This window comes from Natator depressus, chromosome 25, assembly GCF_965152275.1.
Source record: "Natator depressus isolate rNatDep1 chromosome 25, rNatDep2.hap1, whole genome shotgun sequence".
NCBI classification, from domain to species: Eukaryota; Metazoa; Chordata; order Testudines; family Cheloniidae; genus Natator; species Natator depressus.
This window is the reverse complement of record NC_134258.1, coordinates 1,575,754-1,600,752: the sequence shown is the minus strand read 5'-3', so window position 1 is coordinate 1,600,752 and position 24,999 is coordinate 1,575,754. Positions and strand designations below refer to the sequence as shown.

At 57.7% G+C, this 24,999-nt stretch overlaps 1 protein-coding gene across 1 annotated transcript; it reads left to right on the top strand.

The window, feature by feature from the left end:
- The first annotated feature begins 520 nt into the window (after positions 1-520).
- MATK (megakaryocyte-associated tyrosine kinase) lies at positions 521-24,766 on the top strand. Its single transcript, XM_074939604.1, has 13 exons — positions 521-691; positions 11,962-12,040; positions 12,956-13,069; positions 13,687-13,802; positions 14,557-14,776; positions 16,061-16,154; positions 16,461-16,526; positions 17,000-17,099; positions 21,323-21,407; positions 21,871-21,944; positions 22,457-22,652; positions 23,551-23,637; positions 23,922-24,766. Exons 2-13 carry the CDS (start codon positions 12,032-12,034, stop codon positions 24,102-24,104), a joined length of 1,344 nt encoding a protein of 447 aa, XP_074795705.1. The 5' UTR covers positions 521-691; positions 11,962-12,031; the 3' UTR covers positions 24,105-24,766.
- The last annotated feature ends 233 nt before the right edge of the window (positions 24,767-24,999 follow it).

Sequence of the window (24,999 nt, the reverse complement as noted above, 5' to 3'; positions counted from 1 at the left end):
GCTGGGGCTGGAACGGGTCACCCAGAGCTGGGGCTAGAACGGGTCACCCAGCGCTGGGGCTGGGGCTGGAACGGGTCACCCAGCGGTGGGGCTGGAACGGGTCACCCAGCGCTGGGGCTGGAACGGGTCACCCAGCGCTGGGGCTGGGGCTGGAACTCAAGAATCCCGTGGTCTAACCACACGTCCTTCCACAACGTTGGAAATCTCCCCTGCCACTCACTAATTCTCGCCTTGTCACCCGCGGAGCACAGAGGCCGGGCAGTTTGTGTGGGCGACAACTCACCCTCCTTCCACCGGCCGGTCGCTCGCTGGCCCCGGGCGCCCGAAGGGCTGCGTGGTCCCGCACCCGCCCGCCGCCCGTGTTCCTCTCCCCGGCGGGATGGGGACTTGTGCTGCCACGGGTCAAGTCAGCCCGGGGTGAAGCGCCGCCGAGGAGAGACTCCGCTCGGGCTCGAACTGGCCTCAGGCGAGCCGGCACTAGGACCTCCGGGGCTCTGCCTCCGCCGCCCAGCCCAGAAGGGAAAGGAGGAAATAAAGCGGAGGCGAGTTTCGCGGAGGGGAGCTCTCGGTGGATGCTGTTGCGCGGGGGGTAAAGCCCCGCTCCGCCCTTTGAAGTGGGAATTCAGTCTCCAGAATCTTGGGGCTCGAGCCTGGGAGCGAACCTGGGGCTTTGCCTGGGGGCTGCAGGGAGGTGAGTCCAAAGCTCTGGCTGAAGCAACAGCTGCGGCTGGGTAACGTGTTTCCCTTCTCCCCTCCAGGCGGGCAGCCGGGAGACAGGCGGGCCTGCAGCATCCAAGGGGCTGCGCTGCGGGGGATAAATAGCACGTCCCAGTGGCTGGCAGGTGTAAGTGAGGGGCACGCGGTCGGGCATGTGGCCAGTTCGATGTCTGATGCCGAGCTGCACAGATGCCAGCTCTTCGGCCGGCGTGTGTGTGACTCCTGGGTTCCTTTAGCTCTGCAGGAGGAGCTGCTCTTTGGGCTGATGCTTGCGGCAGTACAAACCAGCCTGACTTCTGGATCCGAGGCAGTTTTCCAAAGCACTTGTGACAGTGGGAAGGGAGGGTGGGATCATGAGGCTTGGCCCAATCTCATGGAGTATGTCAGAGACTTTCAATTCCACAGGCTACAGCAATCAAACCCGGTTAAAATGGGCTGGACCAGCTCAGGAGCTGGCGAAGGATTTCCCCATTACCCCTAGGTCAGACTGGGAGTGACTGCAGGTTGTGAGGAGCATCTGACAGGGTTATAATCTGGATGGTTCTCCTTCAAACATTTGTCCATGTGGATTCCACTTCTGGGATGCATGAGTCCCAGCTGTGGGATCCACGTGAACAAAACATCTCAAAGAACCACACTTGCTGTCAGGCCTTTCCCACTGCTCAGGAAAGGCAGGGAACCAAAATGACCAACTTTAACCCTCCCAATAAGCTGGGCACTGACTTCTGTGAATGAGCTTGATAGACCAGGCATTTGCATCATCAAAACTGCCACAGTTTGGCAGTGCACCCTTCTCTCAGCCTAGCAGTGGCTGCATCAAGCCCAGCTCACAAGATGCATTGGCTGGGTTGGGTGGGGAAACTTGCCCTCCAGTTTGTTCTTCAGTACTTTGGATTCCCAGGGCTGATCAGCAGCCAGCTTTCTCCAGCAGGGTAGTCACTTGCAAGCGTGTGCTCCACAAGGAGCTCTGATATGGAGAAAACAGCTGCTGCTCGGCATCTGTTGTACCTATGTCATGGAGCCTTCGAAGTAGGGAATGGAGAAGACCTGTAAGGCCAGCTACTCTACCCCTGCCAGTGCAGGACTGATCCCTAAGACAAAGCTCCTCTCCTGTGGTATCTAGGAGCCAGTACAAAGCATCATTGTCAGCTCCCCATGTGCAACGCTTCAGCACTTTCTAAATGCTGTAGCAAGAGCTGCTGTTTGGCTTCTCTGCCTGCTGCCTCTGGTTCAGCAGGGCAACATTCAGCACTCAGCTCTCCGCGTACCTGCTCCAGGAAAGCATCTGAACAGAAGAGGGGGAAGGGATAGTGGGATCCAATAGGCAGGTCCCGTGAGACAGACTGTTTTGGTAGATGTGATGAGCCTCAGGGGTGGTTTGTGCGCCTCATTCAGTAGGCTTTGTTCCCGCCACGTCTTCATTCATCAGTTGGGACCGGGGTGAAAGTAACTTAAAGGACTTACTAGTATGCAGGGCGGCCGGGGTCCTGGGCAAGGTGTGTGTGGGGGGCAGCTCTGGCCTCCTGGAAGGGGCGGGGCCTTGGGCAGAAGGGGCGGGGCTGGGGAGGGGCTCCCGCAGCCAGCCCTTCAGTGCTGCCCGGCCTGCACCGCCTGGTGCTCTGACGGCTATTTAAAGGGCCTGGAGTTCTGGCCGCTGTCATGGTCGTGGTAGCGGCTGGGAGCCCCAGGCCCTTTGAAATCGCCAGGCCCCTGGGCAGCTGCCCCTTTTGCCCCCCACCCCCTCAGTGGCCCTGCTGGTACGATCAGCTGCATACCGGCGGTCCCTTTCTTACCGGTACGCCGTGTGTCCCGTACCGGCTTACTTTCACCTCTGCTTGTGACTGTGGTAACTGGCTCCCTTCCTTGACCCTGACTCTGGTTTGGTTTGGTTTTAGTGGGGCAGGTGAATGGAAAAAACAATTGACTTGCTCGCTCCTGAAGGCCTGTGAATGTAAGAACATCAGAAGAACATAAGAACGGCCATATTGGGTCAGATCAATGGTCCATCTAGCCCAATATCCTGTCTTCTGCTAGTGGCTGGTGCCAGATGCTTCAGAGGAAATGAATTGTGAGGATCTGGGCATAAGTGACATGCCCAAGTCACCCAGAGTGTCTGTAGCAGAACCAGGCATTGAACCCAGATCTCCTGGGTCCCACTCTGTGCTTTAATCACACAACCATCCTTCCCTCCTAGGGAGCATATGGCTTGGGAGGGGGGGCAGACCGTGGATGGGAAAACCCACAAGGAAGCCAGGCAGAGGTGGGGTGAGTGATTGGGGAGCAGCCCTGAAGTGGCATATGTCACAGACTCCAACTTTCTTGTGTCCAGGTGGGTGCTCCACCCCCACTCTGCCCCTTCCCCCAGGGCTCTGCCCTCGCCTGGCCTCTTCCTGCCCCCGCTCCCCCCCCCGAACCTCCTGCCCACCAAACAGCTGATCGGCGGGTGGCTGGCAGGTGCTGAGCACCCACTAGTTTTTTTCTGTGGGTGCTTCGGCCCCGAGCACCCACAGAGTTGGCGCCTCTGGCATATATACTAAGCTCTGCTGTGGGTGCAAGTGGCTGTGTTTTGTTCACTCTTTGCCTCCCTGCACTGGATGGATTGGTCTCTGCTGCCCTGCCTTTGACTGGGTCCGGGGATGCTTTGGAAACAGCCACTGACTGTTACCTCATCTGCCTGCTCCTCTTTGCAGCAGTGCTGATGGGTGTTTCCAGCTTGGCAGGCTCCGCTGCCTTCTCACTGGGTACAGCTGTTGGAGCAGTGGGAGGCTTGTAGGCCAGAGAGCCACGGGGGCTCCAATGAAGCCGTGGCATTTGGCAAGCACAGTTGTCCATGAAGATATCAGAGACCCTGTCTCAAGTGAAGCTCTCTGCTACATACCAAGCAACCTTCCATTTCCTCTCCTTCCCATTAGCCCACCAGGCTGCAGTTCTCCGACCTTACGGCAGATGCTGCCGGAGGGAAGGAGGGAAGGTTGATCCACTGAGAATGGTGGGTTACTGAGCTTTTCCCCTCTCCCTCTCGCTGCCCCAGCCAGAGGCTATTAGCAGCCACCTGCTGGCTCAGTGGCAGAGACGACACAAGTTTGGAGCTATCCCAAGGGGCCACATCCCCAAATCCTCCCCTGCCCATGGCACTGCTATTAGCAGCCTCCGCAGAAGAGCCAACGGAGAACTTTCTGTCTCTGCTCCCCACCCTTCTGTTTCTGGGGCTCATCCAGTCTAGGGATTGCTTCATGCAGGAGCAGGTGTTCATTAATGGGGTGTAAAACAGGACTTGGCTCAGTGTCGACTGGCACTGTCATAGCTGCAGTGGTTAATTTGTGCCAGGGCTTGCCCCGTCAGTTATGAATATAAAAAAAATTGCTTGACACCTGGCACCTAATTGCTTAAGCCCTGGCACCTCTTTCCTTACAAATTAAGCCCTGCATAGTTGGCACTGCGGCTGCTGGTCAGTTACAGGCCTGCTCTGGACTCGGGGAAATGGTGTATTTTAACACTTGTTAAAATGCTAGTAAGAACAAGGCAGATGATGGTTTCAGGCTGTGTGAGCTGATCAAGATAAAACCTGGGCTCCTGTCTCAGATTTACCTTGACCAGCTAGCGTGTTTCAATTACAGCTGCCTAGTCTTCACTCGTACTTTAGCACCCGGGAGCTCACATGGGTTAAAGATGCACTTTTGCCCTGGCACGAGTGTGACCCATGTGTCTCAGGTCTTGTTAGTTAATGTGGTTGAACACAAGGCGCTGCTTTCCCACTGCTCCTGGTCCCTCTCCCAGGCTCGGGTAGATTGGTGGAGCAGGGAGAAGCTGGCCCTACTGTTGTTCATGCTGTCCTGGTTCTGGCGAGGAACAGGGATTCCCTCTCCACCTCCACCCACCTGGCGCTTTTCACAGGAACTTAAAGGCACTAAAATTACTAAGGAACAGATGGTAGCACCAAAGACAACCACACTGTTTCTAGGTCAAATGTTGTCTCTGAAATGAACAAATCGCCACCTGGTGCTTATTTTTAGCCTTGAAACATCTGCAGTTATCTCTTCCTGTTGCTTTTCATTTTATAGTGGGCAGCAAGGAAGTGCTAGTAGGGTCTGGTGCAATAAAGATTCCGATACTTGAGATTACAAAGAAAACCCACTCTGTTCTGCCCCTCGTGATGCCCAGAAACGACTGTGACTCACCCCCCAGAAGAGGAAGAGGATGGGCTGCTATCACCTCTTCTGCAGGAACATGTCTTTAAACAAACTAAAAAAGACCTCCAGCTTGCTCAGCTGATGAAATGCTGCGATTTTTATTCCCAACCCCCATGCAGCTCAGATGCGGGGAGGGTCACTGCAGGAGACCCATAGCCTGGCCTCCTGGAACCGAGAAAGGGTGGGTTTGTCACCTTAAGGTGCCAGTGTATTAATCCACTGGGGGAAAGCAGGGCCTCATTGCTGTGTCCTGCGCAGAATTGCTGCTGCAGCTGCTGCCCCCCGTTCCAGATGTGCAGTGCTGGTTTGGGTTTGCACACGCCCAGGGGCTTTTCATAGGTGACCCGCAAAGGGAGACGACATTAGGATTGTGTTCCCCACCCTGCCCTTTTTGCTTCTTTATATAGCAGATCCAAAAGAGAGAGAGAGAGAGAGAGAGAGAGTTTAGCAATATCAGAACTGTCTGGAGGTCTGTGCTGGAGGTCTCTTTGGAGAACTCCAGGAGGAAATGGAGCACATTCTCAGTCCATCATTAGAATGGTCGTGGGAAGCACTGAATCTCAGGCATTCGAGTTCAATCAGCGCTAACAGAAACAAAAAGGGTGAACAAAAATCACTTTCCCCCTCAGTCCGTCAGGCCATTTTGCTTCTTTGGAGTCTGTCAGTTCTCTAGTCATCCATCGAGTCTTCTTGAAAAAAAATGGCTGTGAATTTCTAACTTGAAAAGCTTTCAGCCCTTCTTTACAGGGCAGACAGAGATAAGCAGGGCACAAACCCAGTGTTCCTGGCACTCATGACTAACTCAAGTCTCACAATAGTTGGTGTTATTCTTAAAGCCCCAGATGCTGGAGTCATGTGAATATATGGGAATCTCAGCTTTCTTTTTTCAAAAAAAGTAAGTTCCTAGCTCTTATGGCTGTGGAGAAAAGCTTGAAAACATGAAGCGAGTGCAAGTAAAAGGCTCAGAAACCAGAAGGTGAAGGGCAAGAACTTCCAATATATTATTTTTTAAAATTTCATGACTGTGGATATTTCTCTGCTTTGGTGGGGGGCTGGGCCCATTGCATTCCTGTCCTGCTGCTGCAGATGGTCCACTGCCAGGGTGGGGTTGGCAGTGCTCTCCAGAGCCAGGGGGTGCTGGAGTTAACAGCCCATTGAAATGCATGAGGCAGTTCCTCCCTCTTGGAGTGATGGTCTCAGGCTCTCAGCAGACATCCCTACATCATGGCCTGAGTGTAAACCTTTTAAATCTTTTCTTCACCACTCTGAGGGCTAGAAACTTACTTGTTTAAAGCGGACATTGTGATTTAATCACATGACTCCTGGAGCTGGAGCCATAGGTGCTGGCCTACTACCTTAATCCAGTCCCGCTTATGGTAGAATAAATCAGGAATAACTCCATGAAAGTCAAGGGAGTTACTCTGGGTTTACAAACAGGATATTTCTGTAGGCAGATACAGTGGCTAGAAGATGAAGCTAGACAAATTCAGGTTAGAAATAAGGTGCAAACTTTTAACAGTGAGGCTGATTAACCATTGGAACAACTTGCCAGGGTATGTGGTGGAGTCTTAAAATCAAAACTGTGTGTGTTTTTCTAAAAGATACAGTCCAGCTCAACTACAAGATATGGGCTGGATACTGGACACACCAGGGGCCATTCTCTGGTCTGTGTTATACAGGAGGTCATGGGATCATAATGGTCACATCTAGATTTTCCAGGCTGAGAGGAACAGCCTGTGGGGTCAGGCTGACCTCAGAGGAAGCAGAAGGAGGGTGCCAGCACCGCCCACGCTGACTTCCCCCCACTGCCCGGGTTCAGAGAAACAGCTGGCGTCAAGTCCTGACTCATTTTCTCCATATTGCAGTTCTGTGGCAGGGTGACACCTCTTGCCCAGTGGCGATTTCCTCTTCTTTGGGCAGCAGGATCTTAGCTCATCTTGTGCCTCACGCTGAGCCTGGATGATCCCATTTAAAAAGAAATGACCTGCCAAAACCATTGTATGGGTGTGTGAGTGTTCAGACAAATGGTGCATCCAGCTGCCTGGGACATGGGCCCAGCAAGGGCAGCTGGTTACAGCAGCTTCAGTCACAGCTCTGCCTGACCTGCTCTCAGACCCAGGGCTCTCCACTGGCCCGATCGGCCATGAGTCTGGCTTGCATCCAAGCAAAAATCCCAGGAGTTTTTCTCTCTCTTGTGAGAGAGGCTCTGGTGTTGCTTGCCCCCTAAAAGCCGAGAGAGGCCACCTACCAGAACCCTCCAAGGCACAAGAACAAGACCAGCAAACCCCAGCTGGGTCCCCGCTTTCAAGTCCAGGTGCCTGAAGCTTCCAGTGTTTAAACTCCGCCCCCACTCAACCTCCCCAGCTGCTTTTCTCTGTTTCTAGGCTGCTCTGATTGGCCCCAGACTATCTCCTTTAATCAGCCTCATCTGGCCTGCCGGGATTAAATCAGGGCAATTATTGCATTTCTCTGCTGCTCTCTTGGTCATTATGGTAACTTTGCACAGCAGCAGACCAGGTGATGCTCCAGCCTTCCCTGCTGGCACTGCCAAGTGCCCCCGATGGTGCGTCTGTGTGCTGCCAACAGATGACGAGCTAGAAGTTGGTCCATAGTGTTTCGCTCCATTGAAATGACTAGGAGAGCTTTGGAAAGGGACCGAGGGAAACTGCAATAGAGACTCAACCTCCAAATTAGTACCCCAAAGTATTATTTATATTTCCGCAGCATTCAGATGCCCCAGCCAAGATCAATGTGGCATTGTTAGACATCACATATTTGCTTATTAAGAGACAGCCCCAGCCCCCCTGAAGTTACAGTCTAAATAGACAATTATCTCCATTGCATAGATGAGAAATCAGGGGGTAAGTGACTTTCCCAAGGTCAAAGAGGGCATCTGTGGCAGAGCCAGGATTTGACCCCAGAGCTCCTGAGTCCCACTTAATACCTTAGCCACAAAGCTGTCTTGCCTTTAAAAGAGGGAAAGCTGCTGTGGAGGAAATATGAGACTCAAGAGCACTGGACTCATGGCACTGCTGTACTCTCTAAGGCAGGATTTAACTGTGGCCTACAGTGGTGAAAGGCCAGTGGCCTCAGCCCAGTGCACTGCGGTGCCCTCTCTCCTGCTGACTGGAGAGTGTGACAGAACGGCGAGGGGCAGAAAGAAGAGTTATTTACCCCTGCCCATCCCACAAGAACCAGGGGCCCCCCCATGAAATGAACGGGCAGCAGGTTTAAGACACATCTGGGAAGGTGCTGGGTTACTCAGTGCACAGTCAACCGGTAGAACTTGTCGCCAGGGGATGTTGTGAAGGCCAAAGGTGTAACTCGGTTTAAAAAAGAATTAGAAAGCTCCTGGAGATAAGTCCATCGATGGCTATTAGCCACGTTGGTCAGGGACGCAACCCCTTGTTCTGGGCGTCCGTAGCCTCTGGCTGGATGATGGGATGGGTCACTTGAAATTGCCTGTCCCATTCACTCCCCCAGAAGCACCTGGCACTGGCTGCTGCGAGAGCCCGGGGACGGGGTGGCCCATTGGTCTGGCCCATCATGGCCGTTCTTATGACATCTCAGAACTGGGAGTCAGGAGTCCTGGGTTCTGTTCCCATCTCTGCTCCTGCCTGGCCACAGGACACTGCCAGACAGGGGTTATGCGTGCTGCCCTCCTTCCTGAAGGTGCCTTCAGATTTTCCCTACAGAAGGGGCTATAGTGACACAAAGTATTCTGAGTGCAATGGCGTGTTGCCAGTGCAGAGTGAGGTGAGTGCATGGGGCCCTGCTGTGAGGGGAAGACGGGGCCCAGCTGGAGTGGTCAGCAGTCTGAGCACAGCTTCTCCTCAGTTCTGTCCCAGCTCAGCCAGTGACAGCGCCTCCAACATTAGACAAGTCATTCCCCTGCCCCACTGTGCCTCAACTTTCCCATCTGCAAAATGGAAACAATACTTACTTGTTCCCCTAAAACAGATGGCAGAGTCTACCATAATCCCCTTGCTGGTTCTAAGGTGCATTCCCAGTGGGGGAGTTAGTATCTGGCTGGTGTTGATCACACAGATTCCTGACAAGCACTCTGTACCGACGGCCCCGATCCCACGGCCATCACCTTCGGAGCTGAGTTGCCAACTTTGCAGCATTCTGTGGGTTCAGATCTGGCTCTCTTTAGACTTCACTTGTTGGCAGCCAGGCAGCGAAGGAGGATTTACAATGAAACACACAGTGCCCTGGCATGGGGCTCCAGGGTCGGGCAGCCCAGCACCGTCCAGCACCCGCTGCGGGGGGACCTCTGCGGGGGCAGAAGCTGTGGGGGAGAGAAGGGAGGGAGCCATTTAAGAGCCGTGCTAGAGGCGCGCCATGCAGTGCGCTCTCCCAGATGGTAAAGTGGGCTCCTGCTGGCTCCTGGGGCTCCTGCTGCAGGCAGCCAGGGGGGCAGGCAGGTGAGGGGCCGGCTGGGGGCACGCTCCCCTGGTGGGGCGTCCGTCCACACCTGGCCTGCTGCCCTGCTCCTCTGGATGCCGGGCAGTGCAGGTGCAGTCTCTGGCGTGCCCTGCTGCCAGCGGCCCCTGGAGAAAAGCCAGGGGAAGGGAGCCGCAGGCCAGGGGTTCTCAGCTCTCAAACGCGGCTGCCGCCATAGCTCCCTCTGGCCACGATCAGGAGCAGTGGCGGGGCAGGGACGCATCAGCCAGCCAGGTAAGGTCCAGCGGCCGTGACTGGGACTGCCCCAGCCCCGAGCTCCCTACCCGCCCCACCCCCTACCAGCCGCCTGCCCTGAGCTGTTCAGGGCAGGGGGCTGGGGTGACCCCCACATACCTGGCCCACCCCCCTAACCCCCTGCCCTCACTCCTGCACCCCCGACAGCCCCAGCCCTGACTCCTGCAGCCCCTTCACGCACCCTCAGCCCCCTGACTTACCTGACTCCTGCACCCCCGCACTCACCCAGTCCCCCCACACCCCTGCCCTGACTCCTGCACCCCACCATCCCCATCCTCGCCCTGAGCACCAAACAGAAGTTGCCCCAGATAAGCGCTCTGCACCCCAACCCTCTGTCCCAGCCCTGAGCCCCCTCCCACACTCTAACTCCTGGCCAGACCCCAAACCCAACCTCCAGTCTGCTCCTGGCCCCTAACTCCCTCCCAGACCCCACACCCCAACCCTGAGCCTCCTTCCACATCCTAACTCCTGGCCAGCAAAGCCCGGGGTGCCTGCGGCCAGTTACAGAAGGAAAGGGTTTCTTGAAAGGAAAAAATATTGCTCATTCTGTTTCTAGGGAAAAGTTCCTTGGCATGGTCTGACCTGGGAAGGGGAAGCGTAAGAGATGTGCAGGGGGCTCCACACCCTCCTCCCATGCCCAGAACTGACCTGCCCAGAAAGGAGAAAAGGGAAAAAGAGTGTGTGAGCCCAGCTGGGGCCAGGGCCAACAGCTGTGGGGCCACTTTTGTTTTTCTTCTTAACTTCCTAAAAGTCCATGCGTCAGGGTTTCAGCCGGCCACCTGCAGTGATCCCCACCCCCGCATACACCCTCATACAGTGCATGCTGGGCTGTCGGTGGGACTTTTTATCTCCTTCCTCTGAAGCCTCAGGAAGGGCCAGGGCTGGGCTGGGTCACTGGACGGGGAGGGCCAGGGCTCTGAGGTGGCACTGGATGGGGAGGTCCAGGGCTGGGTCACTGGATGGGGTGGTCCAGGGCTCTGAGGTGGCACTGGATGGGGAGGGCCAGGGCTGGGCTGGGTCACTGGATGGGGAGGGCCAGGGCTCTGAGATGGCACTGGATGGGGAGGGCCAGGACTGGGCTGGGTCACTGGACGGGGAGGGCCAGGGCTCTGAGGTGACACTGGATGTTCTCTCTAGCTAGGTGCTTGGCTGGCTGGCCCTTGCTCCCATGCCCAGGGACTGACACATCGCCCACTGTGGGTCAGGGAGGAATTTTGCCCGAGGTCAGGCTGGCGGTGACCGGGGGGGGGGGGGGGGTTCGCCTGCCTCTGCAGTGTGGGGGCGCGGGTCACTTGCCAGGGTTCTCTGGGTATCTCTCACTTACTCATTTCCCTGCCATTGCGGGGCCTCGGGCACTGGGGCCCCTTGGCCCCTTCTGTTCTCTGCCTGTGGCACGGAGCGGTTTAGTCTCCTGTGGGCCGTAATACCGTGGTCTCACGTCGGTTGTTGGGTCAGTATGCGGGGGCTGGGTGGGAGTGGGGGCTTGTGATCTCCAGGAAGTCAGGCTGGATGGTCTGGGGATCCCTTCTGCCCTTAAACTCTAGGACCTAGTGGTTAGAGCAGGGCAGGGGAGTCCTGGCTCGTCACTTCTAGTCCAGGCTGTAGGAAAGCATGTGATTTAGTGGGGACAGCAGAGGGACCAGGGCGTCAGGACTTCTGGGTCCTAGTCCTGGTTCTGCCACTGACTTGCTGGGTGGCCTTGGGGAAGACAGCTCGGGGGGTGGGGGGGCTTCTCCAAAGTGCTCCCAGCTGGCCTCAGGGAGTACCCGCCCACCCAGTGCCTTCAGTGGGAGCAGAGATGGGCCAGAGCCGAGCACCTGAGAATCCCGCCCTTCTATTGTTTCTATGTGCAAAGCCGGGCTGCCGTCTTGGGGAGGCTGGACAGTTCACCAGGCTCGTGTTAGACCATGTGACCATTTGTGACAATATCAGCTTCTTGCTACAACCTTGCCTAGATCACCTGGCGTTGGGTCAGACGCTGGCTCACGGCTGTCACCATAAACACTTTCCGCTCAGACCCGCCAGGTGTGAACACGCCCATTCAGACTTATATTCACAGGCAGTTGTGGTGCTGAGAGGGGAAAATGCCTTTCTAATAATGAGTGATATGTAATCGCTCACGTCGACACCTCGAAAGATCCCAGAGCTCTTCACAACTGCACAACATATAGTGGGAATCACTTTACCCCAGATTAAAGGCAGCTGCTTCTGGGGTGGAGAGCAGCAGCTGTTCTAATGTTTGCTTGACAGTTTCTCTTTAAACAAGAAAACTCCAACAGAGTGGAGGCAGTGTTGGCCCTGCGGTCCTTCCTTCTCTGCAGCCCAGAGACCAATGGCCGTTTCCTTCTCCCAGGTGATTGCTGCATTTCCTCAGAGACAGGATTCCCCAGAGCAGCTGTGGATGTGCTGATGAGCCAGGCAGCATGTCAACAGTAAGTGGTGCAGGCTGCTCCAGCCCTCGCAGGGCCCCTGGCAGCACAAAAACCTGGAGCGTGGCTGACTTTCACTTTCCTGGAGGGCTGATTTTCAGAGCCGGGTGCCTGTAGGGCGCATGAGCCCATGCAAATGGGCAGCGTGAGGGTACCGCAGCCTGGGGAACACAGCCTCAGAGGGGGGCAGATTGTGCAGGCCCCAGTGGTCAAGAAGGGGTCACTGAATGTGACACCCTAAAGTGAAATCCCACTAACTCCCTCCCCCCAGGCACTCGCAGGTCTCCCCTCCTCTCCTTCACCCACTCACTGCCCTTGGGCTGGGCTGTATCCTGGGACCATCTCCAAATGCATGGGGGGCTAACTCCTCCACCCCTCCTTTATGGAACTCCCAGTGCCAGGATCTGATTTATTCCCTCGAGCTCCCAGGCATAAACCAGCCGCTATCTGCCTGGCGCCAGCAAGGAAGAACCTTCCACCATGGGCAGATAATTGGCCCCTTGTCCCTTAATGGGGCTACGCACCCCTTCTGCAGCAGCTGGCACTGGGGGAGATGATTCCATCTGGCATGACACTGCTTGTCTTCCTAGCTAACCTACAGCACCCGCACGCCCCTCTGCCATTGCCTAGTTGGCACCTGTTTGCCTGGCAATGCCTGGCATTGTGTCATATCTGCTTGGCCATTGATCAGCTGTGGAACATCCCACACCCCTTGCAGCTCAGGTGGGGAGTACCCCAAATTCACAGCATGGCGGTGACCGTCTCACCCTTGCAGTCCTGCAGGGGTTCAGCCAGTCCTTAGCGCCTGTCCCTTACACAGACCTGGAGGGGTGACAGTTTCGTGTCTAGCTGCTGGGGGAGGAAGGGGGAGCCCTGGCTTGTTGCCGGCTGCCCTCATGCCACCCCCTGTTGCCACAGAAACGCTGGTTGCCGGGGACGCAGTGCATCGCCAAGCACGACCACACCAAGCCCAAAGCCCGCGAGCTCGCCTTCCGCAAGGGCGACATCCTCACCATCGTCGAGGTCTGTGAGGTGAGTCGGGCGGCACGGAGGCATGCGAGGAACGCTGTGCACGGGGCGCCAGAGCCGGGACACCAGCCCAGAGGGCCAGGCCGCAGGGCACAAGCACTTGGGGAGGGGCTGCTCCCGAGGGCAAACCGCTGGGAAGGGGACCCGCAGAAGGGGCAGCGGCTGCTTGCCCACATTCTCCTGGCAATGGGGCAAAGCCCCCAGCCTCCCTCTAGGGGGCTCTGTGGGGCAGAGACCCCCTTTCCTTAGCCGTGTGTGCAGAGTCTGGCATAAGCAGGCCCCCAGCCGCATGGGCCCCGAGGAGCTGCTGTAACATACGCCATGGAGCGTGGGCCATAGAGCCAGGAGGGTCAGACTCTGATTTACCCTAGGATGGCAGGATCCCACCTTGTCTCTCCCCACCGTCCCACCCCCACCTGACCTCGCCCCTCCCCCCCCACTCCCTTCCCACCTTGTCCCCTCCACCCCATCACAGCAGCAATGAGAACCTGCCAGTGGAGGGAGTTGTGGGGCAAGGAGAGCTGGGGGTGGGCTCGTGGAGTTGGCCCCTTCCCCCGAGAAGTAAGACCCCTCCCCACAAAGTGCCAATGGCATCGAGATCCCACCATGTTCCCCTTCAGCAGAAAGGCTGGTACCAAGCGAAACACAACGACACCGGCGAGGAGGGGCTGCTCTCGGCCAGCTCGGTGCGGGAGCGCGAAGCCATCCGCGTTGACCCCAAGCTCAGCCTGATGCCGTGAGTACAGCCGAGCCCTTGAAGGCGCCAGCATTGTGGCATGGGGTGCGCTTGCGTTATGAAGGAGACCGATTTCCGTCCCACTTTTGGCTGGGATCAGCTGGTTCTACTGGTGCTGGCACCCACAGCCACCCAGAGCACCTGGGAGTTAACGTCATGCCCGGGCCGCGGGCCTTGCCATGGCTCAGGTCACATCTAGGAAGGGGGGAGACCGGGTCATTTTACAGCTCTACTGGCTGACGCAGGGGTAGCTCGAATCTCAGGCTTCAGGCCACGTGCTGGTCACTGCAGGGGTCAGGAAGGGGATATTCCCTGCTCTATAGTCAGCTGTGAGGGGTTGGCCAGGTGCATTGTGGGTGCTTTTTGCCCTTCCCCTAAAGTATCAAGGATCGGATCTAGCCACAGGCTGGATGTCTGGCTATGTGGCCCTCCCCTGGAGTGCCCCCCAACCAGACTGGAGTGAGCAGGGGTTGGCCCTGCTCTGGCTAGGAGAGGGGCCAGCTGGGCAGTGACCTTCTCCCAGGGCTGTTGGTCTCCAGTGTGGCACTCGGGGGGTGGGGGGGGGCGGGGAGGTTGGCTGGATGTAGTGCAGGAGCAGCTCACCCCACGCCCCCTCCCCACACTCCCTGGGATGGGAGGGAACTCAGGAGGGGCGGGGGATCTCCGCCATACTGCTCGTGTGGGGAGAGCTGTGTGGAGCTGGGGCCCATTCCCTAGCGTGTGCAGCGTGGTTCCTCTCCTCCTTGCCCCCCAGCTGGTTCCACGGGAAGATCTCTGGTGTGGAGGCCGTGCAGGCACTCCAGCCCCCTGAGGACGGGCTCTTCCTGGTGCGGGAGTCCATCCGGCACCCCGGGGACTATGTGCTGTGCGTCAGCTTCGGCAAGGAGGTCATCCACTACCGCGTCATCTACCAGGAGAACTGTCTGAGCATCGACGCCTCTGTCTGCTTCTACAACCTCATTGACATGATTGAGGTCAGCAGGACGCCTACCCAGGGTCCCAGCCCCCCGTGGCAACTGGGGAGGCACAGCTCCCTGGAGTCAATAGGGGGCTCCACTAGGCAAAAAAACAAACCAGAGCAAAAGCATCAGGCCCAACAGCACCCGGGCTCCTGGGCTGCATAAGAACCTAGACAGGCAGGTGGCTGGATAGACAGGCGGCTGCCCCTCCCCATCTTCTCTGTTCCTGAGCAGCACGGCTCTGTCAGCCCTGAGTGATCCACTCGCATAAAGCAGTGGCTAAAACCGCATGATCTAAATATAGAGCCACTGCTGAAACCCTGCAGAAGGAAGTGGAGTCTGCTATTTCTAATAGTCATCCTCTGGCCTTCTGCATCGCCTCCCAGCCCAGCGCTGCTGACTCCCAAATTCGGGGAATAAACCCTGCCCTGGGAAGCAGGGACGTATTTTTATCCCCACCTAACAGGCAGAGAAACTGAGGCACAGAGACAGGGAACTGCCCTACTTCTGGTTGCACAGTGACTCAGCCACAGAGCTGGGAATAGAACCCAGGAGTCCTAACTCCCTCCAAGAGCTGGAAATATCCCTCAGGAGTCCCTTGTGCCAATCCTGAGCCCTCCCAAGAGATGGACCTCAGAGGGGGAGGGGTTCCCATTGCCTATGCCCAGTCCCACCAGGTGGCAGGGAGCATATCTCCATTGATAGATGGGCACAGGGGAGATTCAGTGACTTGCCCAAGCGCACCAGTGGCTGAGCCAGGAATCAAACCCAGGTCTCCTGCACCCCTGGCCAAGGCCCTGTTGGCCAGGCCATTCTTCCTGCTCTGGGTTCGAGGACTTGGTAGGGACTTGGCAATTGCTTCTGGGGCTGAGAGGGTGGCAGTTCATTCCCAGGGGGTGGGGGTGGGGGGCTAGGAGAGGAGCTGTCCTGGCTGTTAGAGAACCCCCTAATGGTCACTTTGTGCTCCCTTTCACCATCACTGGGTCTGCTGCGTGCACACACGCACACAGAGTCTCAACAACGCCCCCTGCAGGAAATGGGAGGGAGCAGCCCAGACGCCCTCTCCTCCGATTCCGGCACAATAAGCCCTCCAGCTTCATTGCAGAGTGGGGCGGGTGGCATAATGCTAGGGTGGTGTGGGACCCGCTGGGCTGCCAGTCCTGCTCAATCTGGCAGGTCTCAGCAGCTGCTCCCAGTGGCAGAAGCACCCTGGGTAGGGCTGACATGACCCTGTGATGTAGGGTGCAGCGGGCTTACTGGCCAGCAGCTGTGAGCCTGAGTAACTCTGTCTGTCTGCAGCACTATATGAAAGACCAGGGAGCCATCTGTACCAAGCTGGTAAAACCGAAACCAAAGCCCGGGATGAAGTCTGCTGAGGAGGAGCTGGCCAAGGGTATGAAGAATCTGCCTGAAAACTGCAGGGGTGGGGGATGAAGGGGGATGGGGACACTAGGGCAAGTGGCCGGGACTTTGGGGGGGAAGGTAAAATCCCCAGGGTCCAACGTTCTCGAGCGACAGAGCTGGGAGCTCGGGCCAAGGAATCCTATTGCCAGGGCTGAGCTGAGTGGAGCTTATGGGGTATGAAACTCGCACTCAACTCACGGAGGGGCCTCGGCAGCCCAATGGGGGTCAGACTCGACACTTGGGGGGAAGACCCAGCCCTGCCACTTGTAACCAGCCAGTCTCCTCTCGCCTGCAGCCGGCTGGTTACTGAAACTGCAGCACCTCAAACTGGGAGACAAGATTGGGGAAGGAGAATTTGGAGGTGAGCGCTCGGGTCGGTCCAGGGAGTGGGTGGATCCTGAGGTGGCATGAGGCCCTGCCCATCCAGTGCATGGATTGAGCTCTGGGGAGCAGGCTGGAGGCTGAGTCCAGAGAGGGGCCAGCTGGGCAGTGCCAGGCACACCCCCTTGCTCCCATCAGCATGCCCTGTGGGAGCCATGGGGGGCAAAGCAGGGAGGGTCTGCTCGGCCTTGGCCTCGCGGCTGGGATGGACTGGGGCAGATAGTTGTCATGGGGACGTGCAAACCAGGCCCCTAAGAGCCACCCCATGATGCCCCCCCCCCCCGGCTCACTCCCGGGCTGGACTCACCCTTGGAGTCACACCCCAACCCCTTTCGCTTCACCTCTTCCAGATGTGGATGGGCCCTCCCTGCCCCAGACCCTGCTTCTGTTTCCCCCTTGCCGGGGTGGGGCCGCCCTCTTGGCACCTGACCACCCTCTCTCCCCACCCCACAGCCGTCCTGCAGGCAGAGTACCTGGGGCAGAAAGTGGCCGTGAAGAACATCAGGTGCGACGTCACCGCCCAGGCCTTTCTCGCTGAGACTGCTGCCATGACGTAAGTGAGCCAGGAGGCTGGGCAGGCGCTCCCTACCCTGCCCCCAGAGGTCTGCAGGATTCCCCCGCGGGTAGGGAGCAGGGGCACGGGCAGCCTGCAGGGGATGACTGAGCATGCAGGGATTCTGCTGGAGCGTGTGCGCGGGAGACGGAGAACAGGCCGACAGGACAGACTTGTGCTGGTAAAGCCGTGTTGCTTAGGGTGTGATCTCTGAGCCCCTGGGCTAAGCCGCTGGACCAGGAGAGCTTATCTAACCGGGGACTGGAATAAGCTACGCTGGTGAAAGCGCGGTTTGGCCAGCATGAGTGGCATCTGCACTAGGCACGCTTTGCTGGTCTAGCACCATGGCTCTCAACCTTCCCAGACTACTGTACCCCTTTCCGGAGCCTGAGGCCCGAGCCCCCCACCTCCCAGGGCTGAAGCATGTAACTTAGCTTCATAGGGCCCCCTGTGATGTGAGGCCCCAGGCAACTGCCCTGTTGGCCAAGCCCTAACGCTTGCCTTCACTTGCAACCCCCCTAAAGCTGTCCCGTGACCCGCTGTGGGTCCTGATGCTCAGGTTGAGAAACACTGATCTAGATGAGTTGACACTGCCTCCTGGAAGACCTCTGCGTACCCCAGGGGTATGTGTACCCCTGGTTGAGAACCACTGGGCTAGCACAAGGGTGTAGCTAGACCAGCAAACATGCCTAGTGAAGAGCTGGTGTTCCTCTGTGAGACTGGGAGCTGTGTGTGTTATTGAGAAAGATTGTGTGTTTTCATAATGAACCTCAGTAATAATTACTAATCATAGAATATCAGGGTTGGAAGGGACCTCAGGAGGTCATCTAGTCCAACCCCCTGCTCAAAGCAGGACCAATCCCCAACTAAATCATCCCAGCCAGGGCTTTGTCAAGCCTGACCTTAAAAATATCTAAGGAAGGAGATTCCACCACCGCCCTAGGTAACGCATTCCAATGTTTCACCACCCTCCTAGTGAAAAAGTTTTTCCTAATATCCAACCTAAACCTCCCCCACTGCAACTTGAGACCATTACTCCTTGTTCTGTCATCAGCTACCACTGAGAACAGTCTAGATGCATCCTCTTTGGAACCCCCTTTCAGGTAGTTGAAAGCAGCTGTCAAATCCCCCCTCATTCTTCTCTTCCGTAGACTAAACAATCCCAGTTCCCTCAGCCTCTCCTCATAAGTCATGTGTTCCAGTCCCCTAATCATTTTTGTTGCCCTCCGCTGGACATTTTCCAATTTTTCCACATCCTTCTTGTAGTGTGGGGCCCAAAACTGGACACAGGACTCCAGATGAGGCCTCACCAATGTCGAATAGAGGGGAACGATCACGTCCCCCGATCTGCTGGCAATGCCCCTACATATACATCCCAAAATGCCATTGGCCTTCTTGGCAACAAGGGCACACTGTTGAATCATATCCAGCTTCTCGTCCACTGTCACCCCTAGGTCCTTTTCTGCAGAACTGCTGCCGAGCCATTCGGTCCCTAGTCTGTAGCGGTGCATGGGATTCTTCCGTCCTAAGTGCAGGACTCTGCACTTGTCCTTGTTGAACCTCATAAATTTACAGTGACCATGATTTCAATATTAATCATTTATTATTCGGACTCCTTTTTAGCATTATACTGTGGTGGCCTCCAGCCAGCCAGAGCCCCCTGGTGATGGTACTGGACAAACACATAGTGAGGGACAGCCCCTGCCCTGAAGAGAAAGCTTGCTAGACAAATTCAGACTAGCGATAAGGCATGCCCTTAGCACAGTGGGGTTAGCGAAGCATTGGAATAACTTGCCAAGGATGCGGCAGACTCTCCACCTCCTGCAGTCTTTAAATCAAGACTGGATGTGTCTTTCTAGAAGACCCACTCTAGCTCAACCACAAGTTGTGGGCTGGATGCAGGACTCACTGGGTTAGGCTCTCAGGCCTGTGCTCTACAGTCCCTTCTGGCCGTAAGATCTGTGACTGTAGGATTAGGGTTCCCAGGTGTCTGGTTTTCGACCAGAACGCCGGGTCGAAAAGGGACCCTGGCGGCTCCAGTCGGCACCACCGACTGGGCTGTTAAAAGTCCAGTCAGCAGCGCAGTGGGGGCCCAGGGCTAAGGCAGGCTTCCTACCTGCCCTGGCTCCACGCTGCTCTCGCAAGCAGCCACCAGGTTCTTGTAGCCCCTGTGTGCTGGGGTAATCAGGGAGGCTCTGTGCTGCACGCTGCCCCCACCCCGAGTATCGGCTCCACAGCTCTCATTGGCTGGGAAGGCAAAGCGCACTGTGCAGCGCCGCCTGACTGCCCATGCACCTAAAGGCTGCAGGGACCTGACGGCTGCTTCCTCGGAGCCGTGATAAGTGCCTCCGGGACACCGCACCACCATCCCTGGACCCCAACTCCCTGGCCCAGCCCAGAGCCACTTCCTGCACCCCAAACCCCTCATCCCCAGTCCCAGCCCAGAGCCCGTATCCCCTCCCACAGCCCACCCCCCTGCTCTAGCCTGGTGAAAGTGAGTGAGGGTGAGGAAGAGTGAGAGACGGAGGGAGGGGGGATGGAGCGAGGGCGGGGCGGGCCCCCAGAGTAGGGGCGGGGCATGGGCAGGGCCTCAGAGAAGGGGCAGGGCAGGGTGTTCGGTTTTGTGTGATTAGAGTTGGCAGCCCTACTGTAGGAAGAGCTCTGAGTGTAAGAGACAAGCCCTAGCAGGGGGATGAGAGCAGCCGGGAGCTGTGGTGGGACCTGCCGACAAGGTCTCCATGTGGGGGTGGGGGCTGGGGGGTAATAGAACAAACAGGGTCTTTCCCTACAGGTTAGCTCTGTGCCCACTGCCAAGCTGGTAGGAGCAGCAGAGCAGTGGGGGGGGGGGGGTGGCCTGCAGGGGCCACAGCAGAGTGGGCTGGAGGAGGGGAAGTGGTGGATTTGCAGGTTTCGGCTGGCAGCTTGTCCTCCTGTGAGAGGGGAGGCCCGGGGTGCGCGCTGGGGAGCTGGCGATGGAGCCTGTGTCCCCCTCCCAATGCTGGCAGAGCAGACAGGTGAGCTTGCACGACAACCATGGGGGTGGGGTAAATTGGGGAGGGCTCTGATGGCGAGGACAAGGGGTTCAGGTATCCCCAGTGCCAGGCAGCTTCGCCCAAGTGGGGCCCCCCCATAAGCATTAGCAGCTTGTGTGGCTTCCCCTGCAAGGTGCACCGCTTGGCGGAATGTCTGGGCCCTTTAAGAACCCAGAGCTGGCCCGGTGTTGAGAGTCCAGCAGTTAGTCAGGGGAATGCCACGTCGCCTTTCCTACCTTTGTGTGCAGGACAGTGGCGGGGTTATCCCTAACTAGGAAGAGACATCTGGGAGGTTTGCTGGGCCTGGTGTCTTCTGACTTAACAACTGCGTGTGGGTTCCCTTGAGCCTGAAAAATACTCACCCCACAAAGAACAAGGGCTGCAGCCAGGGCCCTCTGAGCTGCCAAGTTCGCCCGCAGTGCAGAATAAGGCTCCAGCAGCTCAGCTTTTGATTTGTGTGTGTAATGCTGACAGCCCCGGTCGGCAGGATCGAACCGGGGACCTCTGGAGCTTGGTATATGAGCCTCGACTGCACGAGCTGACAGCCACCCGGCTGTTAGCTAAGGCTATATAGCAGCCTCATTTTATCTCTCTCTCTAAGTGGTCCTTGTGCCACTGGATGGGACAGACCCCACACTCGGAGTGTGTGGGTTACATGTGTTCCTGTGTCCCCCTCCCTCGCAGGCCAGGGGCTGGGTGTGTGTTTGTGTGCGTACACATGTGCGTTCCCTGTGTCCACCTCCCTCGCAGGAGGGGCTGTGTGTGTGTGTGTATTCCCCAGGCCCCCCTCCCTTGCAGGCCAGGGGCTGTGTGTGTGTGGGGCGGGGCGGTGGGGGTGTTTCCCTGTGTCCCTCTCCCTCACAGGACAGGGGCTGGGTGTGTGGGGGGGAAAGGGGGGTTTCCCTGTGTCCCTCTCCCTCACAGGCCAGAGGCTGTGTGTGTGTGTGTGTGTGTACACATGTGCATTCCCTGTGTCCACCTCCCTCGCAGGAGGGGCTCTGTGTGTGTATGTGTGTGTGTATTCCCCAGGCCCTCCTCCCTTGCAGGCCAGGGGCTGTGTGTGTGTGTGTGGGGGGTGTTTCCCTGTGTCCCTCTCCCTCACAGGCCAGGGGCTCTCTCAGTGTGGGTGCCACATGTAGTTAGAGCCCACCCCTCTGGCCCACCCCTTGATGTGGCCATTCCCTCCTCCAGGAAGGTCCGTCACAAAAACCTGGTGCTGCTGCTGGGCGTGATCCTGCACAACGGCCTCTACATCGTCATGGAGTTCATGAGCAAGGTGAGAGCATCGCAGGCCCTGCTGCATCAGAGCAAACCAGGGCCCCCGACCAGCCCTTTGCACCAGAGACGCCCTCCCCCGGGCACTCGGGCTGGGGCCTGGTCTGTTGAGCCATTCACGCCTAGGCCGCAGGGTCAGATCTGGCCTGGTTCAGCAGTGACTGGAAACCCTCCCTCTCTGGGAAGATGGCGGGTCCCAGGACGGCTTGCAGGGAATAGGCCCCGTTGCAAACCCAACCCCTGCTGAGAGGCCAGGGACCGACTGGGCCATGGAAACCGTTCTTCCAGCTTGTCCTGCAGGTGGGATCAGGGAGGAGGCATGGGTGGCGGGCGGCGCTAGCCTGGCTGGCGGGCCAGAGGGCTCCTGTCACCAGGGCTCGCCGTGCATTCCTTGGGGCTAATGCAAGAGGTGACAGCTCCAGCCGCCCTTGGGTTCTGATAAGTGTTTCTCTCTCCTCTGGCAGGGGAACCTGGTCAACTTCCTGAGGACACGGGGCAGATCAGTCCTCCAGCCCAAGCAGCTCATCCAGTTTTCCCTGTGAGTCCTGCACCTTTCCTGCACTGTGACCTGGATGCTCCCAGCAGGGGATAATTCTGTCCTTGCAGTCAGGACAAGCCTTGTCTAAGGCCACCCTCATCACAGGTGGCCCCTTTCCATCCCCTCTGTCCCCTAAAGGATCTAAAGCGCTTCACATTTCGCTCCCCTTGGGAGGCAGGCCCCAGCCATTGTCCCCACGTCACAAAGGGAAAATGATTTGCCCAGGGTCACGCAGTGAGTCAGTGGTGGAGCTGGGACCAGGATCCAGGAATCCTGAGTCCCAGTCCCCTGCCCTGCACAGGTCAGAGGCTGGGGTTAGGTTATGCTCTGATTCGGGCTGCGCAGAGATGGCATGCCCCAGGCAGGCTGCAGCAAACAGTTGTCCTCTTTAGTGAGGGGCTAAGTGCACGTCTGTGGCTGAGAGGTGGCGGTGAGGTGTGGAGATGGGCACTGAATATGGATGATCTCTTCTCCCCCCATGCACCTTGGTTTTGGCTGCCCATGCCGTGCAGGGACGTCGCCCAGGGGATGGACTACCTAGAGTCCAAGAAGTTGGTGCACAGGGACCTTGCCGCCCGCAACATCCTGATCTCAGAGGAGAACGTGGCCAAAGTGAGTGACTTCGGCTTGGCCAAGGTGGACCCGAAAGGCACAGACACCACCAAGCTGCCTGTCAAGTGGACGGCTCCGGAGGCCCTGAAACACAATGTGAGTGAGGGGGAGGGGACTGGCAGGGCCGCCCAGCCCAGCTCAGCCTTCCGCAGGGCTCCCGCCCTTCACATCATCTTGGCCAAGTGAGATTTGTCACAGGCCGTGATGCCCGCATCTGACCCTGGTACAACAACATGCTTGGGTGGTGCCCGCGCAGCCGCCTGTCTCCCAACCCAGCTACGCATCTCCCTGTGTCTGAGCGTCCCCGACGCTGCCTCGCTGGGTTCGTCTCAGTGCATACTGGGAGAATCCGGCATTCCAGGCCGCTGTCCCATTGTGCCTCAGCAGGGGGCGAAGTGCCCAGGGACACATGTGTAGAGTGGCACCAGCGTGGCAATGCATCCTGGGATTGCTAGTGCACAGAGAACAGGGAGCAAGGCGGAGCTGCCAAACCAGTTACAAACCTCTGGCAGAGCGACCCCCGCTGGGGTGCCGTGGGGATGAGCCCTGCATCAGCCACGTGCATGGGCACAGCCCTGTGTGGAGCCAGCTGTGTCACATCTGGTTACAGACCCAGATCCAGTTACACTAGAGACAGGGCTGAGGGGATTCATAGAATCCTAGCATATCAGGGTTGGAAGGGACCTCAGGAGGTCATCTAGTCCAACCCCCTGCTCAAAGCAGGACCAATCCCCAATTTTTGCCCCAGATCCCTAAATGGCCCCCTCAAGGATTGAACTCACAACCCTGGGTTTAGCAGGCCAATGCTCAATTCTCTGCAAAGGGCCCATCCCCCAGTACATGGCCCTGCCACTCTCCCAGGAGCACCCAGAAATGGGGCTAAGCCGTTCACCGGGTGGGATACAGCTCCTGCCCCATCCCTGGCCTGTGTCACCAGCCCTGCGTGGCTTTGTGACTGCCTGCTGCAGCGTCACCTTCCTCACATTCCCTGCAGAAATTCTCGGCCAAGTCGGACGTCTGGAGCTATGGGATCCTCCTGTGGGAAGTGTTCTCCTACGGCCGGGCGCCCTACTCCAAGATGGTGAGTGGGAGCATGGGAGCACCAGCGCCCTGGAGAGCAGCTGTTCCGTGGGGCATGGAGATCATGGGGAGCAGCGGTGCAGCAGGAGTGGCTGTGTCACAGGGGGAGATGGGGGCTCGAGGGTGGGTGAGAGCACACAGACAGAGGTGGGCAGGATTTAGCACTGCCCTGGGTGGTGATGGGGTGGATCATGGCGTTACTCTGCAGAAAGGCCCCAGGATGCATGCAGAAAGGGAGCCAGGGATCTCACAGCAGGTCTCTCTCTCTCTCTCTCTCCCCACAAGACTCTGAAGGAAGTGACGGAGATGGTGGAGAAGGGGTACCGGATGGAGGCCCCTGAGGAATGCCCACCCTCCCTCTACACTCTGATGAAGACCTGCTGGGAGACAGAGCCGGCGAAGCGGCCTTCCTTCAAGAAGCTCACCGAGAAGCTGCAGAAGGAGCTGAAGCACATAGGGGACAGTTAGCCCTGGGGGCTCCTGCTCCCAGGGCCGAAACAGCGCAGGGGCTGGCAGGCTCCATGCAGCCTCTTCTGGGGGTTCTTGGCCTGGGTCACCCCTGCCTGACACACCAGGGCACCACACCTGGGACCAGAAGCACGCCGCAGCACAGAGCAGCGTGTGATGCACTAGCTGCCGGCGCTGGTCCTGCTGCTGCACTGGGTCTGTGCTGCCTTGCCAGGCAGTAAAGATGGGGATGGGACCTGACCTTCTGCTCCTCCGACTCTGTGTGCCTGCACCAGGCTGAGAGACTGGTTCCAAGGGGCCGTATTTACCCTGGCAGCCTTAGCATGTCCCTGCCACAAGCACAGCTCTCCGAGAGCGTGTACTGGCTGGGACTAGACTGGCATTGGGTGCCTCATGGGTACATGTACGCTGGTGCTCGTTCTGAACCATACCTGGCAGGTTTCTGATTTGTTCAGGATGAGTCTGGTCAGACGGTCCCATGGATCACAGTCTGGTGACCACATGCCCCCCGTCCACTCGCCACAAACCACAGCTCAGGGACGGCTGGGAGGAGTGCATCCCATTGCGCAGAGCCAGCAGCAGCCTCCTGGGTGCTCGAGCACATGAGCCCTGGACACTCCTGGGTGTCTCCATCCCACGCTAACCTCTTCAATCAGTGCAAGCAGCCCATTGCCTGTCTGAGAAAGGTTCAGCATTTCTTCAGCGTAGCCTGGCCGTCTCCAGGGCTGGGGCTGGGGCTGGGGCTGGGGCGAGGGAAGGGTGGGGGAGAGGAAGTGCTGCTCCCTAGCTCTTGGCCCCTGGACTCAGCTCTCCGGAGGCTCCTACTGATGTTTATTTCCAAGTGTTTCCCTCGTGTTTTAGTGATTGGAAATGTGGCCGCAGCACAAAATGAAGA